We start from the raw sequence: 16,910 nt of genomic DNA on the forward strand, positions 1-16,910 counted from the left end.
ACCATAACTTCCTGTAAATGTGCAGCATCAGTGCCTGACACAAGAGGTGGAAACAGCAGGCTGCCTTTCTGTTAGCCTCAATCCTGCAGCAATAGACACAGGGAAATAATGAAGCTAGTAGAAATAAGGAAATGGAAACTAGTTTGTCAGACCACGTTGAGTAGGAGAGAAGGCTCTCTAAAACCTCATTAGCAATAAATTAGGTCTCAAAGGAGATACTAATACTTCTAGAAGGAAGGGTGCCTGAAACATCACCTGAGCAACAGCAACTCTACAACCATATTCTCCTGCAGAATAGGAAGTGCCATCCTAGTACTCTAGGAAATAAAGGATCTCTCCGCCTTGCTCAGGAAGATAAAGACAGAGCCCCAAACAAGAGGGCTTCCAAGGAGGGGTTTCCAAAGCATGCCAAGGATGACAGCTCAACACCCCATCTGGGAGGATTTAGTTCTCAGTGACTCTTCTCATAGTGCTACAAGCAAAATACAGGAGAGAAATAGGAGAATACCCCGTTCTTTTTCCTAGCTGGAAAAGAAGAAAGTAGTGTTAGGTCAGTGACAAAGGAACCAAAAAGTTCAAAGAGTAACGAAAGGCTCTACACAGAGTTTCACCAGTTTCAATTCAAAATCTATTGGCTGACTAGTACAGCAGCACTGCCAGATCAACTGTTTCTCCCTTCAGTGTATTATCACCCGTTATTTCAGGACAAGCTAGTGGATGACCTTCCAGGGACTATAATCTGAACCAGTGCCCTTTTCTGGCAACAGGATGTATGAATTGCAGGACAGTGATACAATCAACTTGCTTGCACCACACGTCTTCTCCAAACCACCACCTTGTTTAACAAGGCCACTTAATCTCCAGGAGTGCTCTTTGCCTCGACAGCTCAGAGGGACAGCTCCACCTTCTTCAAGGGGTAAGTGGGCATGAGCCTGTTGCCAAGATGAAAGAAGCTGCTGATGGAAAGAATAGATTTGAGAGCAGACAAGGATCACAAAAAGGAATTCAGAGTTTTATTTCCAAAAAAGAGCAATGTAGTGTTGAAACAAAAATCAAGTTCAATTAGTTTTCCTCTGATTTGAATGGCTACAAAAATAGATTCTACCCAAATCCATAAAGCCAGTTAACAGTACCATAACAAACAAAAACCAGAATTACTCATTCAGATACCACATACAGCAGTCACAGGAATCTAGCATATATTATTTAATGTTTTTTTTTTTTTAAAGTAAATTTCTAAAATGTTTCCGTTAAAACTGAAATAGCCATACTATTTTAAAAAAATTGTACAAAAAATAATTTTAAACCAGTTGGAGGTAACAGTGTGCGTTTATTAAAATCCTGCACCAAGGCAGTAACATTTATAATTTAAAACCCAGCCCAGTAGAAAAGAGAAATGTGCAAACATTTAAAAGTTAGATGTACTCAGAGGCTTGTGGTGCATCAGACCTGGCAATCCACTTCTGTCCTAATGCAAGGCGGGCTCCAAGAGGAGATGTCTCTAATGAGGCACTAAAAGGGGAGGCAGAGGCAGGCATGCATATGCATGCAAGTTGCAGCTCACTAGCCTGTGATGCAGGGAGCAGTGGTGCCCTCTCCCCAGGGACGGTTTGCCCAATCAGTAGTGTTATGGCACTCAATCCAATGCCAGAAAGTCCTTGATGAATTCTGGTCAATCTGCTTTGGGATAAAAGAATGCAAAAGCCATTTTAGAAAACAAAAGTTGAAAGCTAATGAGTGCTAATGAGTTGATATTATGCTATATGTAATGCGTATTATAGAATCAACTACAAGAATTTACACTGGACCCAAAAGCTCTAACAAGGCACATCACACACATACACTAGATGTGAGCTTATTTTGAAAGACAATGTATAAAACTATAAAAATATTGTAACCTCCGTCCCCTATTTTCTGCCCAAGGGTTTTCAGAATTAATGCAGACTCACATGTTGCTGTGGTCGCTATTCAATTCTTTCAAGCACAGAGGAAGGGAAGAGGGTAAAAAGAGCAATTCTGTGCATCCTGTTATGCTCGGTGAAGGCACCCATTTATTTGGGAGTCCTTAGTAAGTCTCAACAGATTATTGCTATGAGCTCTGGCTACCTCTCCAGCTTGCTTTATGGTAAAGTTAAGAGTCAGGCAGGAGCCTTTAAAGGATTGTTATCTCTTCCTTTAAAGCTGATGCAGCGTATTTACTCATGTAGCACATAAGGTGCTGAACAGGGCTAGCACCTCACACAGCCAGTAGATTCCCATCCTGAAAATTCACACCAGAGTTCTGCACTATCACAAACCATTTAAATAAGCTAAATTTTATAAACAAACTTCATTCTACTTTCTTTCCTTTGGCTACTTGACTGGGCCTGAAATATCCTTAGCCTCACCTACCTCCTCCATTACTTAGTCCATGTCCTAATGGACTTCTTGCCAAATTTCTTTCTGCATAGCTCCTGCAATGACACGAGAAAAGATTCATTATTGCAATGCAGTATCATCCCATCCACTCCCAGCTGCTGACAGAAGACCAGGATTAGGTAGTGTCCAGAGGAAGTGCGCAGAGCAGAGCATGTCAGGCAGTCACTTATCCTTACACACCAGCAGTTACCAATCCCACCAAGCTTCCTGCATCCGTTGCAAACAGTAGTCCTTTGTCTACACTTCCGTAGCCCCTGTCACCTGAACATCAGTATTCTAGGGAGACAAGATAAAGCCCCGCACCCATGGTGGTAGCTTAGCTCTATTGTATAGACAGAATGGGAGCAGAGATACTGAACACGTCCAAGTGACAGTGTCAAGCCAGGATTAAAACTCCAGAGTCCCATCCTCGACCAACTTAGCCCATGTGGCCTGCCCTTAGATCAGTATGGGTTGACACGAATAGAAACCTGTATGCGAATACTCAGAGTCCTGTTCCTTTGGGATGTGGGAATGTGATCTCTCCTGCTTTTCGGAGAGAAAGAGACAAAGCATTATTCATAAAAAACGTCAAGGGACAACACGTGAAAGAGAACCTGCCTCTCTCTTACTATTTCCCCTTGATAGTTTGTGGGACACATACATGACCAGATTCCAGCACAAGGATCCCTGCCATCATGTTGGGCATCCCCCTGCTTTCAACTAGAAATACCCTCCCTTGCCAGCCCCACCCATCAGGAACAGAAAGCGGTTGATACTCACCCTCTGCCCCCCTCCAGAGTACTCTGGATCTCCTTCAGGACTTCTGGAAAGCAGAGGGTTAAAGCAGTGAGCCAAACCAATGGAGATCTGGTTTCAGGCAGCAGCGTAGCCACATTCCACCTCCCCGCTGAACAGCCTTTCAAACCTGCCTCCCACAACACAGAGGTCAGACCTTATAATATCATTGCCTCTTCGACAGTACCAGGTTTTTACTGAACAGGCTGGCATAAAGGACTGAAGCAGTCATTTGCCAGAGGAAATGTTGCCAGTCCCAGTGTACCACAGCCCCAAAGGAACAGTCTGTTCAAGCTGTCATTTTACACAAGTCCTATTGGAAAGTAAAGATCCTTCTCTTATCACAGCAAGGAATGCAGCTATGTGGAACAACCCCTGCCTGAGGGCATGACTACCTGTCCAACCCCTCACTTCTACCGATTTATGAAAACCCAGTATTTCTACCAGTCTTGTGTAATTGCAGATCCCTTGGAACCGAGTACTGGAACCCACAAAATTCCCAGCAGCTTTCTTCTTTTCCCACCCAAAAAGGCACCTGCCCTGTCAGTAGCAAGACTTCATCTCACTCACTTTCGTCATTGAGTAAGGCATGTTCCATCAGCCTCCCAGCCTTCCTTTCTAAAAAAGAGTAGGAAAAAAGCTTTCACCTAACAATATTTTCCCCTTTTCACAAAATATGTGCAGTTTTGGAAACCCACAATAGAACTGGAATTCCCCCCCCACACACTGTTAAGTACCTTTTGACTTTACTGAATGCTTCACAACTAATCCTTGAAGCCTCCCACATACTGAACTGTATTTTCCAGCAATACTAGTTTGGCTAACAAAAGATCTCACCTGTAATTTCAGACCTTATTTTCCCACAGCCTCTTCCTTCCAGCAGAAACTACGTTCTATCCTTTCAAGGCAATCTTGCCACATGCAACTTACTTTATAGCTAGCAACTACTGTGTCCAGGCAGATCGCAATGTTTCCCTCATGTCCCTCCTTACTTTCCCCTTTCTTAGGTAGAAAATACCAACTGCAGCAATAGGAAAGATGTTTCAGGTTTACATGTCACCATACTACATTTCGTACAATTATTTTTTGCTTACCATCTTCTCCATAGTCACCTAAACTCCTTCCTGATCCCCTAGAAAAGGAAAGGAGGCAGAAAACAGTCACTGACTCTGAGGCATAGGGGTGCAGAGAATTCATGTATACTCTTAGCAGCTACAAGAAGCTCCAGTGCATGCTAACTAAATGGTTTGGTGAGCAAGAATGTAGGAAGGGCTTCATCACATGTTGGTGATGCAGAAGTCTGCAGGCACCAGAGCACATTTCTAAACTTTTGGAATAAAATTCCACAGAACCTCCATGAGTGTCAGGTCTACTGTTATTTGCTGATGTTCCAAGAGGAGAGGAGGAACACTGGATTTCCCTTCACAGAGCAACAGTTCAGCCTCATCAGTAGCACACAGCCCCTGAAGTATGCAAGAGTCAGGTGTCAGTCAGACACATCATTAGGGAACAAGTAAAGCAAGCCAGAGCTTACAGTTTATGACTCTAGCTTAGGGATACCAATTCCAATGCTTCACTTCTTTGTCCCACCAGCTGTGCTGCAAAAGTAGGCAAAACCATCAGGGAGAAGGTTACATTTCCTCATGCCAATCCATCTAGGAATGTTGTTAACAAAGACTTCAAAGTCTTTTTTTTTTCTTTTTTGAAAGACAACATTCTCTATAAAATACAAAACTTTGCTGGAAACAGTTGAGTAGATCTCTACTCAGCCACAGTCAGTGTGCAAGAGTTTTACAGACTTCACCTGGATTTTCTTGAAGCATTCTCCATGCCAGACTTGTTGTGCACATGATTGTTGCTTGTAACTTCTGGCATGTCCACAACGCATCGGGGCTCCACTAACCATTTGGTAGAAAGGGAAAACCTCTCAAACTCCGATGGTGAGATCAGATAGAAACCTACAGATGATTGGGAATTTATAAGCAATTCTCAAGTCCAAGAATACAGTTCCAGAACTAAAGGTGATCCAAAAAAAGAACAGATCTAAGCATCCTCTATGTTTGGCAGAAAGGGTTTGCATCTCCTCCTATGTAAGTGAGGAGGAATAATTGAGGAAGACATTACCCCAGTTTCCCAAGGATTGGTTAGCCTAGAGACTGGGCAATTTAAGATTATGCTGACAGATAATTGTATCGTCCTGTGCTGACACTTATGAAAAGCAGCATAGAAAGATGTAAAAACCAAACTGCAAGGCAGCAATCCGCCTTCAGCAGCCTTAGGATGTTGGATCCCAGTTTTGCAACTTGAGTGTTGAGCCAGAGGCATGTATAGGAGGCACAACGCAGCCATTTCCCCAGCGCCTGCTGCTTAGAGTGCCATTCTCGACTCCTCCTTGAGGAGGGTGGCCAGATGGAAGCTACTTATGGGGCACATCCAACCTGTTAGCTGAAAACCACTGTATTCATTAACAATAATGGAATAAACTCACTTCTGCTTCTACTAATTCACATGTCAGTACCTGTTGGCAACTGGCTCTGGCCAGAAACATATAATGGACATATTTGTGTAATGTTCACATGTATACACAGCCAGTTCTAAACACTAAACCCTATAATCCCTTTTCCATCGTCTCAAACACACAACAGAGGCAGGTGATTTAGGAGAAGCACACCTTACCTTGGCCATATTTGGTGAAGACGCAGGATGCAATGCCACTCACATCCTCTTTGCGGATGCAAGGGTAGCGGATCTGTAACTTGAGGAAGGGCAGCGAGATGATCTGAATGTCTCCCAGGTTAGTCAGGACAGCCAGGTCATTTTCACTGTAATCATCAGTCTTGCAACTGCCAAAGTTAGCAACCGTCACCTTTCGTACCCTACAGCCTTCCAGGGCTGTCAGCTTGAGCTTCAGTTTGGAGCTAACCTTGGGTAACGTGAATACCTGTCAATAGAAACAAGACACTGACGTCTCTTTCCTGCACAATGGCAGCAGCTGCACCCCAGAACATCTGCTGCTCCCTCCTTTAACAATGTTTTCATTCACAGTGAATACACACAGGTGTAATTTGAGTCAACCTGGCCCCTTGCTCATAGGACACGAAGTAATCAGCCACAGTCAGTATTAGAATCTGTTTCTGTTCTGACATCAAGCAGTTTTACCCTTCAGGCTGCAAACTGCATTTCTCCCCTAGTTCTTTCAAAATCCTTCTCTATTTGGCTACAAATTACAGAAAGAGAACAGGGTTTACACTAACTGTGTGCTCTTCCACATTAAAAACCCAGGGTCAGCCTACAGCAAGCTACTTCAAGTCTTCTCTTCTATGCTGACCAGTTAGTGTGCAAAACAAGAAGCTTTTTAGTTGCTTCATAGAAATGCCTACCAATTCCTGTTTCTGTACTGACCACAGCAAAAGCTCTTTCCCAAAAGCAGAAGCAGCCTTGTCCAAAGAGTATAATGTAATAAAGGAATAAAATGTCTATGTTCAGCATGTGCATCACTATGCTGAATACCCAATTTGTCAGCACACACCTGATTTATTGACTGCACCAAACAGAAACACTGTCCCAGGGGTGTTATTCAGGTACAGAAGTATAAGCACTCCCAAGAGTGAGCTTTCCACTGAGCACTTCTCAGTGCTTTAGCAGATTTTATGCACAGTCCATATGCACTTCCTGCGTGAGACTTACCTTAAATTGCTCTTCAGACACCACCAACAGTTGATGGCTGCCTTGCATATCAGGACTCTTAGAAAGGTCATGTGCTACTTCTAGAGGTTCTGGGAGGGGAGTGCTGCGTCCATCCAAGACAAGTATACCCACAACAGGAGCCCTGTGCATCAGCTGAATCTCTTTGGCTAGACAAGCAAGATGAGGAGGAAAATAAACAAGCAGAAAAACCAAACAGGAATCTAGTCAGAGGCACAGTGTTAGAACCTCACTCGCATCCTCTCAGAGCTGGAGACTTATACAATGTGGCTACAGAAACCCTGCCTAAAAAGATTTAGTAGTTCAAGGGTATTTGGACTGAACTCGTTCATATTAAACAGTAACTATTATTACATAAAGATAGTAGGTCCAGCTGTCAGAATAAGGTACATGTGCACTGAGGCTTGATGGTAAACTTCAGTGACAATTGACGCAAATTTAAATTTCTGAAGTCACAGAATCACAGAAACAAGGCTAAGGCATGTCAGGCAGTGCTGGAGCTCATTTACTCTTCAGTTCAGTTGCTGCAGTGAGCATTGCTTAGCTCAGACACTGCCACATTTAGCTCCACTCTCACTGATAAACAGCAGTAACTGAGCTACCTTGCTTTTCTGTATGTAACGCTTGGTTATACAAGTGATAGCTCAGATCCATTAGGACCTTGCTTTCACAAGACATACTTACCCTGCTCTGCCCTGACAGGTTCATCCATCCTCCTCTCTGCTGGAGGAACACGTAAACAGAAGGCGTAGACTGTACCTCCGTTGGTGCCTGCCCACAATGACGGGCAGTGGCGGGAGCCTGGAGCAACAACAAGGCTCATGAGCAAGGCACCATCTGTGACATCCCTGGATAACTAGTTTTCACTAGCTATACACATCCTCCCTCTGTTTATATCCTAAATATCTCTATATTAGAGCAGACTTGCCAGGGAAGCTACAGGTTCTTCACGCTTCTTTACCCAATACATGTCCATCAGCAGCCCTAATAAAGGACATGGCATGTGAGTAACGAGAACAGAGTGCTGTTTCCATCAGACACCACAATTGCCACATCCAGTTTTCACATATTTATATCACATATGAGCAGAGTAAACTTGTGCATGATATCAGTTTGGGCTCTGATGAACAACAGCCACCACCCTCACCAAAATTAAGAGGCTCTGCTGGGGGCAGGGGTGAACTTTAGATTAATGAGACAAGGAAAGGCTTATACTAAAAAGTCAGATGTCATTCCAGCACATTTGAAAGCCATACATAAAGGCTGCATCCAAAGATGAACTACTACTTGCCTTGGATTAGCCAAGCAGCCAGAATGGCTAAATAACAATTCTGCATGACAACATATGCTCTTGTTCTATATTAGTTTTTCAGCATAGCACAAAGTAGGACACAGGAAGAGCCAAATTTTCCTGGCAGTAAATCCTAATACATTCCTTGGCAGAAGGAGGAAAAACCCATTCGGAAGAAAGGAGAGATGCTTTTTCTACTCACTGTCTCTCAAAAAGGTATCAGCAAAATACAAGGTGCGCACAAAGCCAGTGAAAGAGTCTTCTGCAGACCGGGCTTCAATCTTCCGCTGGACTGGAGCCAGTTCCATTTCCTGCAATGCGTCTTGGTCAAATTTGGCATTTGCTTCTTGCACCTTCAAAGATGAGGAGACATTTTGTCAGTCGGGGGGGGGGGGGGGGGGGGGGGGGGGGGGATGATAGTAAGAGTGGCAGCAATAGAAAGGGAAAGCACCATCATACCAGTGAACAGGTATATTCTGCATCATATGTTCACCTACAGACAGCAGGTTTTTCCTCTAAAAATGTGACTAATTTATCTAAGAGATAGCAGCATCAGAAGTTGCCATTTTTGCCCTTATACCAGTAGCTACTGATACCAGAGAGGACTGCAGACCACCTCCTGCTCTATGCAGTCTAATCAGAACTCTGCGTGCTCCAAGCTGTAAACAGACAGGACCCCAAAAAGGTGGACCCCTCACCTCTGAGGCATTTCCACTACCTCCTCGTCGCTTCCTACTGGACACCCGGCTTCTTCTGATCCGCCTGAATGATTGACGGAGGGATTTCTTCAAGGATTTCACCCGAGACAGTGGGCCTTCTAAGGCCAATTGGTCACTGGGATGCAGCGTACACCTGAAAGAGGAAGACAGTAGGCACGTGGTCACTTTCTACTGGGTGGCAATCACTCCCAAGAGTCCAACAGGACACATACAAATGTCAGAACATGCTTATATATTCTTGAAGATCTCCAAGGACAGAGTCCAACGAGGCAGGGCTTCTTGCTACACTGACTGCTCTTGAGAAATCACTTATCACAACTTGCTTTATTAGCAATTCCAGGCCATCTTTAACAGAGGATTACCACAGACCTCCTGGAAAGAAGATACTTACTTGACAAAGACCAGTCGTTTCTGCTGGTGGTCAAAAAGCCCAAAACCATGACTGGTACCAAAGGCCACAAGCTTCCATTCAGAGTGAAGGGCCAATGAGGTGACCACAGCTGGTGGTTGACATTGGACAAGGACAAATGGCTGAAAACCAGCTTCAAAGCGAACAGGTCCATCTCGAGTCTTTAGTTTCTCGTGACCTTTCCATCGATAGCCCTCTTGGTCCTGCAGAAGATCTGCTTCAGCATGGTCCACAACATGTTCTGCATCTTCATCATTCAGTTCCATCACCAGCACCTGCAAGGAAGAGGACAAACTTTGCTACAGCTTTTACAACTGAAGCAGTCCTCCAAGCTGCAGGCCTTCTCAGCAGCTGCAAAACTACAGCATCTCTCAGGACTGATAGATAGCATTAGATAAAGTCTAAAATACACATTAGCAAAAGCAGAGAACCATGAAACAGTATTTCCAGCAACTGGATCGATTTACCACTATAGAAATGAGTATTTCCAATTTAATGCATCTCCCAGTTGTACTGTGACAGCCTGCACTAAAAAGCAAGGTTTATGATGACTATTTATATTTCAATACCTGTCCTGCTGTACCAGCTACAGCCAAGTATCCGCTGTATTTACACAGGTAGATCTTCTGGATCCCAAGTCTAGGATCATCACTATAAGGGTCGAAGGTACCAACCTAGGCAAGAGAATACACGGTGGCTGGTCTTTACAGGTGCATTAACTAGGACAAGAATCAAAACTCCTTCTAGGTTTTCAGAAAGCTTCCGCAAGCAATAGCTATCTTACCTTGCGAAGTGGAGGCCATTCGTCCTCACCCAGGGTGTTCATATTGTCATTGGGATCAGCATCTGTGAGAAATACTCTCACTGTGCTTAGCTTATAAAGGAGATGTAAGCAGACACCAGATGCATCCCAAAACCGCACAGTGCCATCTTCATGCCTGTATGGGGGAGGGTTACAGAAACGCACATCATACAGGAGAACAGCAAATCACCCAGATGAGGATGATAAAACAGAGGGGGAAAAAACACAAAGATTAAACCACACTGTTTACAAAGACCTGAGCTGTGGCAACTTAGAGCTTCAAGAGAAAGATTTTTGGGGGTTTTTTTGTTAGTTTTTTGTGGGTTTTGTTTTTGTTTGACATCGGGTTTTTTTAATCCAGTTTGTTCTTGATGATCTGACACCAGTGTACAATTTGAGATTACTCCAAAAAGCACTGAAAAGGAAAAAAAGCTTAGCATATAGAACGAACAACTCATCCTGACAAAAACAGTATTACTGGGAGGGAGGGAAAGAAATCAAGCTTTAAATCTTAGTTCTCCAGGTGAAAACTGGCAACATTCTTCCAATGTAAGGGTAAGGACTTCTAACAACTTGCTGCATCAAGAATGAAGTCTGAAGAACAGTCTGAAATTCTTAAAAGTGCTTTGAAAAGAAAATGATACATTTTTATGCAATGAGACAATCTCTTGCTAGCTACTTCCACTGCTTAGCTAGATCTGTTCATGCTGATGAAAGCAGACAAGAGTCCAAGCTAACCTCTTTGAGATTCAAGGTAGGGGGAAAAAAATGCTTCAAAACCTGCAAGATTAAGCTCCACTTTTACATTGCTCCCTTTGAACCAGTCTGGATTACTGCCTGCACTTCTACACTGATGTTTGTGGGGGGAATGGATAACACATCAAAACTACAAATAAGCCAACTTTATAGCTTATCTGTGGACATCACAACCTGTTTGCTCAGAAGTAATAGAATCAGTTAGTTTTACAAAGCTAGCAGCCCAGCTTTGAGAAGCTGTATTGTAAAGTTGCAGCCTTCTCCCTACAAGATGAGCAGACTTTAATCCCATGGGAAAGCCTCAGTTAGTTCAGAAGAATGAACAGAAAGTGGAAAGGGCTCCTTGATTGTTATCAATTAAGTACATACCCTGTTAGAAGCAAGTCCCTCTGAGGAGGATCTGGAGCTATGTTGGTGCCACCATCAATCGGCCATGGCTACAAATACATTAAGGGAAGACTGTGACTTCCTAGGCAGTGACAGCGTGAAGAAAATATGCAGTCAGCAGGAGAGAATGAACTCCAGTGCAAGTGGCAGTAAAACAGTCCATGCTGTTAGCTTTTGTTTGGATTAGATGTTCCTGTTCTGACACCAGCTGTGCTTTTTAGAAGATATTCTACACATTTCCTCAAGAAGCTGTGCCGAAAGCTTCATGCTTCTAAACAAGAAGTTTGTTACCACTGACAGCTGGGAACACTCACTCAGACTTTCCTTCTAGCTTGTCAAAGCCTGAAAAAAATATCACATTTTAATCCCCCAGTGCGAGTAACTGTATTGGTGGCGCTCTGGGAAAAAGCCTTTCTCGACCCTATTAATAGGCAGGACAACGTCTGTTGGGACTCATCCCTCCACACACAGTCAGCAGCACAGACCACCCACGTTCTGAGCAGTCATGCTGTTCTTAAATGCATGGGAATGCATGTACATTTAAAGCTGCCATACCATATTTGAGTAGTGAATGTTCTGCTTGCTCCCAGCACTGATAATCCTCTCCCACAGTTTCAGTGGGATGTTGGAGACATGGTGTGAGCAGGTAATGGCTGAGCAATGGAGAGAAGCCAGGTATGGAGGATGGACTGCTGGCCAGCCTGCAGTTTTCAAGTCTATAACTACCAGCTCTTCTTCTGCCAGCACCACCATAGCAGAAGGGTCATCAAACTCTGCAGAAACAAGATTCATTGAGGCTGACAAAAATGACCATCCAAGGTTAATAGAAACAAGCTTCCTGTAAGGCTTATTTGAAAACTGTTATCACAGAGCTCTACACAAACATTTTTGTTGGCAAAACCTCTAAATGCTTCTGTGTTAACTGGGGCCTATTGAGGCACTAATATTAATAGATTTCAAGATACTAACAGATTTACTGCAAATTCATGTTTCTTTACACCACTCCTGGGACTGTCAGGGCAACTTTTTATAGATTCCACTGCAGAATAAAAAAAACAACATACATGGCAAAATAATGCAAGCTTATATTCACCATTGTAACAGCCAGAACTCAGAGGACTTTACCTACAGCTAATTAACAGCATGGGGTGGACAGACATGCATACATCCCAGCAGTGACCCATTTAGTACTGTGTTAGGACCACAGTCCATCTAGGCTAAGCTGCTTAAACACAGTAATGCCTTGCGTTCTACAGAACACTTCTCCGCTTGAACTGACATGTATCTACAATTCAGCTCTCTTACTTTTCATTTTCCCTGCTTCTCATATGTTGTGACACATCCTCTGGACTTTCTTTTTTAAAAACTGTGTACATCATCTAATGTATATTCATATGTATATTAGACAAGATTACAAACAAAGGAAATCTGTTAATGTAACTTTACAGATGACACTTGACACAATCAAGAATTTAAGACTTTTCATTGTAATGAGAATTGAAGTGAAAAAAATTTAGTCTACAAGGACATTACTGCAGTAATGTTCACGAGACAGCCACAATAGCAACTGGTGGGGAAAACCAAAACCACGAATCAGTTCAGACCAATAACAATTAACACAGCTACAGAAATCTAAGTGAATGCATAGCTGTAATGTGTCACATCGGCGGGGTGTGATAAACAGTGAGCCATAAGCAAGCTAGCAGCTTTTCACTGACCTTCCCTGCTAACCTGTACTTTTACTTCCCTTCTTTAGTTGTTTGATTACCTGGAATATACTTGCAAGAAGGCATGTCTATAAGCAAGCACCTACCAACGCTGTTCACTCAGCAAAATTAACTTCAAGTAATTAGTAGTTGGCACCACTCTAGTTAGACACCCCAAGTTTCACCTCTGACTAGCCACAGCCATAACCCACCACTAATCAGTTCGGTTTCTTCATGAAAAAATGTTTTCTATTCAGTTTTACTTTGCTTTCTTATGTGCCATCACTTGCAGTTCCCTACAGGACTTCTGAATAGAACAAATAATATCACAGCTGTACTACATCATGCATGATCAGCCCTGCACTCTGACTGCTCCTGCCAACATTTACCAAATATACTCTGTTTTAACAATAATTTTTTCCCTGCAAAGGCACATGTCTGAGCTCATTGCTTATGGCAAGAATCTATTTTAAGTTGCTGAAGTAGCAAGCATACTAGAATTTGTCATGACTGCCATACACTCATCCACCTGCTAATTTAAAAAAAAGAAAACAGGAAGGGCTAGTCCTAAAAATTGTTTCCACAGCATATTCAGGGTAGTCGAAAGTCACCAGCTACCACCATGCTGCAATGCATAAGCTTTGCGCTTATTAAATTAAGTGGCTTTGGTATACAATTAATACCTTCGTATTGCCATTGCAGGGAAGACTGCTTAAGGGCAAACAAGGCAAGCTACGTAGATCCACTAAGCTTAGGCAATCAGCCACAAGGAAGCTTGTCAACCACAGAAACCTCATTTTATTGTAAGAAAACTTCCTCATCTAAGTGCAACAGCTTCAGCTTCCTGTAGCAGCTCCTGTCTAAGCGCTAGAAGTCATCTTAACTAGATAATTCAATCCTTGAGAAGTATAGATATAAAGCCTGTTAAGTTCAGTTACTTCATCCTAAAGGACTTTTAATCATATCCAGGAATTGAACTTTAAGTAGTCAATCTCTTAGCTAAAAAACTCAGATTTCTTTCATCTTTAAGACTTTTTGTTCCATCATCTAGAATCTCAGCTCTGACAACTTCATAGAAAGTAAAAGGGTCTAGTTTCTTTAATGATAAAAGCTAAACAGTACCTCAAGTTTAATGGCATTGTCAAGCTTGAAGGTTTAGACTTATAGGTTCTGCACATTTGGAAGATGCTTATAAAAGGCAGTGTTGTGTAGGGAGAATCTATAATAAACATATACAGGCACTTCATCTCAGTTACATTCTGCCTATGTCTTTACTGGTTTTTCAGTGACTTGAGAAGGTCTGTTAAGGTCCAGCGAGAGGGGCAGGGGGACATCCAAAAGTTGTTTCTTTATGCCTACTTTCCCAAGACAGTCCTCCCTGGATCTGTGGCCTGCTTTGTACAATAGGCCAGAGGGAGCCAACCTGCATCTACACATTTGAATGCCCACGCCTGCACAGTGTGTAGCTGAGAGCTGTCACCACCACCACTGACAGTACACAAGACAAATAGGTTTGGAAACTAGTCTACTAGGCAAACCAGAAACTAGAAAGCCTGACAAGATTCAGTAATAGAAAATTTGCCTACAAGCTCCTAAAAAGCATCCAGACTTCTGCGATTTGGTCTGACCCAACTTCCAATATTGCACATTTGCAAAGCTTGAAATAGCATTTTAAACTCAGTTACTTCAAGTTAACCAGAAGCAAGAACTACACCAGCATTAGACAAACAGTTCATGGGTAAAATTCTTTACAATTCCATGAAAAGAAAGAATATTACTGTGGAAGTAATATTCAACAAAGTTCTTCAACAAAAGCAAGAATCTGGCAAGCTCTAAGCAAGCTGTGGAATGAGTGCTATTCAGTTTTAGAACTGTTTACATTCATGTTCACCAGCAGTAAGTAAATTAAGTTCTCTATATACTGACCCTTGGTTCTGTGTCACCCTTTGCTGATTTATTACCCAGAGCCCTAGTCATAAATCCCGGTAGTAATTAAAAGAAACAGTGTCTCAGTGGGAGTAAATTCTGTTTTTAATTATTGCCTCCTTTGAAGTGCTATTTCCAAACAGCAATATTCAGATCCTCATTTCACGACCTGGTTGTGTCCAGTGTCCAGCTTACAAAGACATGAGCCTAAGAGATCTTTTCTCATTAACGGAGTAGCTTAATTTTTTGCTGAATGTACAGCATTTGTAACCAGTCCATTCTTTATACCAGTATTTTACACTTCACTTCTAAATGGCAAATCTCTTTTATGGTTGGACTCAATCTTAAGGGTCTTTTCCAACCTAAATGATTCTATGATTCTCTGTTAAAGTCTCGGAAAACCCCCAAACAACTGACCTCCTTATCACATTTCATATGCTATTTATACCAGGCAGATTTCCACATGCGTACACAGCTATTCTAATTCCTCAGTAATGCCCTTTCATGACATACCTGCAGTAGGCTCTGAACTGAAGATTATAAAGAAATCTATCACCCGTGATGTGAAGTCAAAGGCTGTTTGCTGGCTGCCATGGACAACAGAGATACTGTGCCGGTCACCATAGCTAGCCCGGGGCATGCCTCCTTGGAATATAATGTAAGGAAGCCTTAAGAGAAAGACAGAGTTAGTAGTGTATGCTGAAGTGAGGAGCAAGCAAAATTTCAAAGACATGAGGCAAGTCAAACTTTGACAAAAAATTCTTATAATGTTACTCTAAAGGGCTCTTACGGTATTGTGCACTGCACCCTTTAAATGTCTTTAAACAGGTGAGACTGAAGGGATACACCACGAACTTACCCATTTTTTGTTGTCTGCCAGTAGATCTTGGAGATGGCCTTGCAAGGAAAAGGACCTAAGAGAACAGTGTTATTCATCATAATTCAAGAAGTGCATCTTTACGTTAAGAAATTCCTTATTCTGCTTCACCTAGGTCACCTCAGCCTCCAAGTCAAGGGGAGCCACCTGAATTAGTAGGCACCACCACCACCTCCCCAGACCAAGCCACATCAGACAAGTCTTCTGGGACACACTGACCACAGTACTCCTCAGCAAAACAAGGCTTAGACTCAGGGGAAGTTTTGAACCACATTGCTGATGGCTAACAGGGAGTGGAAGTGTTGCTGTAGAAGATGATTAACTAGAAAGGATTGTTAAAAACACAGACATTCCTGAAACTAATGTAAAGGTGATAGAGCTTTAGAAGCTTCTATATGCTTGAAAGATGAGGTCATCCCCATTTGATGGGTTTCAGCAAATCAGAGGCATCATTTCATCACTGCTCAGGTTGACAAAAAGTACACTTGGCTCACTATTAATTACAGAACATCCAAGCAACTCCTGCTGAACAGGACACTTGAACTAAAACAAAGAGCTGAATCACCAACACCCTTCTTCATAAGGGACACTAATTTATTCAACACATTTGCTCTCCATGTTCACGACAGACCTCAACACTGTAAAGGAGTTTAAAATCCAAGAAAAAAACTGGACTGAAATCCCTTAGTCTAGGCTCATGACCCATTCAAAAGGCAGCTCTGCATTTTGCCATTAGGATTAAACACTGGGGAGAATGCGACTTAAATATCCCACACAAGCTCAAAGTGAGTTTGTGTTTAGATGAATATGCAATAATTAAACCTCACTTACTGACCATAAGGCACAAGGTTTTCCAGAGGCTCAGGCTGCCTGTTGTCACTGGATACTGGCCACTGCGTGTAACTTCCATCATAGTGACAACTAATGAATTTACTGCCATCCCTCTGCCAGTAGAGGTTCTCCAGTTGCTGAAGAGGAAGACACACAATGACTGCTCTCCAGAGAGCTGTTAACCCCCCCAAAATCAATGCATTCTTACTAAAAAAGAAGCTTTGTCAGGCTCTCCCTGCACCTACTTGTCTTCAGAGTGGTCTGAGAGGAGAGAGCCCTTGCTCACCTGCTGAAATGACTTTGGAT

The 16,910-nt window shown here is 42.7% G+C and overlaps 1 protein-coding gene across 12 annotated transcripts in view; it reads right to left on the reverse strand.

Moving 5' to 3' along the window:
* Nucleotides 1–1,008: 1,008 nt before the first annotated feature.
* The window catches only part of LLGL2 (LLGL scribble cell polarity complex component 2), a 35,358-nt gene continuing 19,456 nt past the window's right edge, over nt 1,009–16,910 (reverse strand). Inside the window, exons 8-27 of one of the 12 annotated variants that reach the window (XM_075518507.1) lie at nt 16,609–16,741; nt 15,756–15,810; nt 15,410–15,564; nt 11,820–12,037; nt 11,247–11,314; nt 10,104–10,257; nt 9,889–9,993; nt 9,302–9,594; nt 8,890–9,043; nt 8,394–8,544; nt 7,585–7,701; nt 6,883–7,049; nt 5,872–6,136; nt 5,000–5,153; nt 4,290–4,327; nt 3,766–3,813; nt 3,181–3,223; nt 2,889–2,946; nt 2,392–2,453; nt 1,009–1,680 (exon numbers count right to left, since the gene is read on the reverse strand). In XM_075518507.1, the coding sequence (XP_075374622.1) occupies nt 2,400–2,453; nt 2,889–2,946; nt 3,181–3,223; nt 3,766–3,813; nt 4,290–4,327; nt 5,000–5,153; nt 5,872–6,136; nt 6,883–7,049; nt 7,585–7,701; nt 8,394–8,544; nt 8,890–9,043; nt 9,302–9,594; nt 9,889–9,993; nt 10,104–10,257; nt 11,247–11,314; nt 11,820–12,037; nt 15,410–15,564; nt 15,756–15,810; nt 16,609–16,741 (2,430 nt within the window). In that variant the 3' untranslated portion in view covers nt 1,009–1,680; nt 2,392–2,399. Of the gene's footprint in view, nt 1,681–2,391; nt 2,454–2,888; nt 2,947–3,180; nt 3,224–3,765; nt 3,814–4,289; nt 4,328–4,999; nt 5,154–5,871; nt 6,137–6,882; nt 7,050–7,584; nt 7,702–8,393; nt 8,545–8,889; nt 9,044–9,301; nt 9,595–9,888; nt 9,994–10,103; nt 10,258–11,246; nt 11,347–11,819; nt 12,038–15,409; nt 15,565–15,755; nt 15,811–16,608; nt 16,742–16,910 lie in introns of those variants that run through there. The other 11 variants (XM_075518512.1, XM_075518508.1, XM_075518509.1 and 8 more) reach the window with 11 other exon arrangements.

The sequence above is a fragment of the Mycteria americana genome, chromosome 16 (genome assembly GCF_035582795.1).
Source record: "Mycteria americana isolate JAX WOST 10 ecotype Jacksonville Zoo and Gardens chromosome 16, USCA_MyAme_1.0, whole genome shotgun sequence".
In the NCBI taxonomy this organism is placed as follows: Eukaryota; Metazoa; Chordata; class Aves; order Ciconiiformes; family Ciconiidae; genus Mycteria; species Mycteria americana.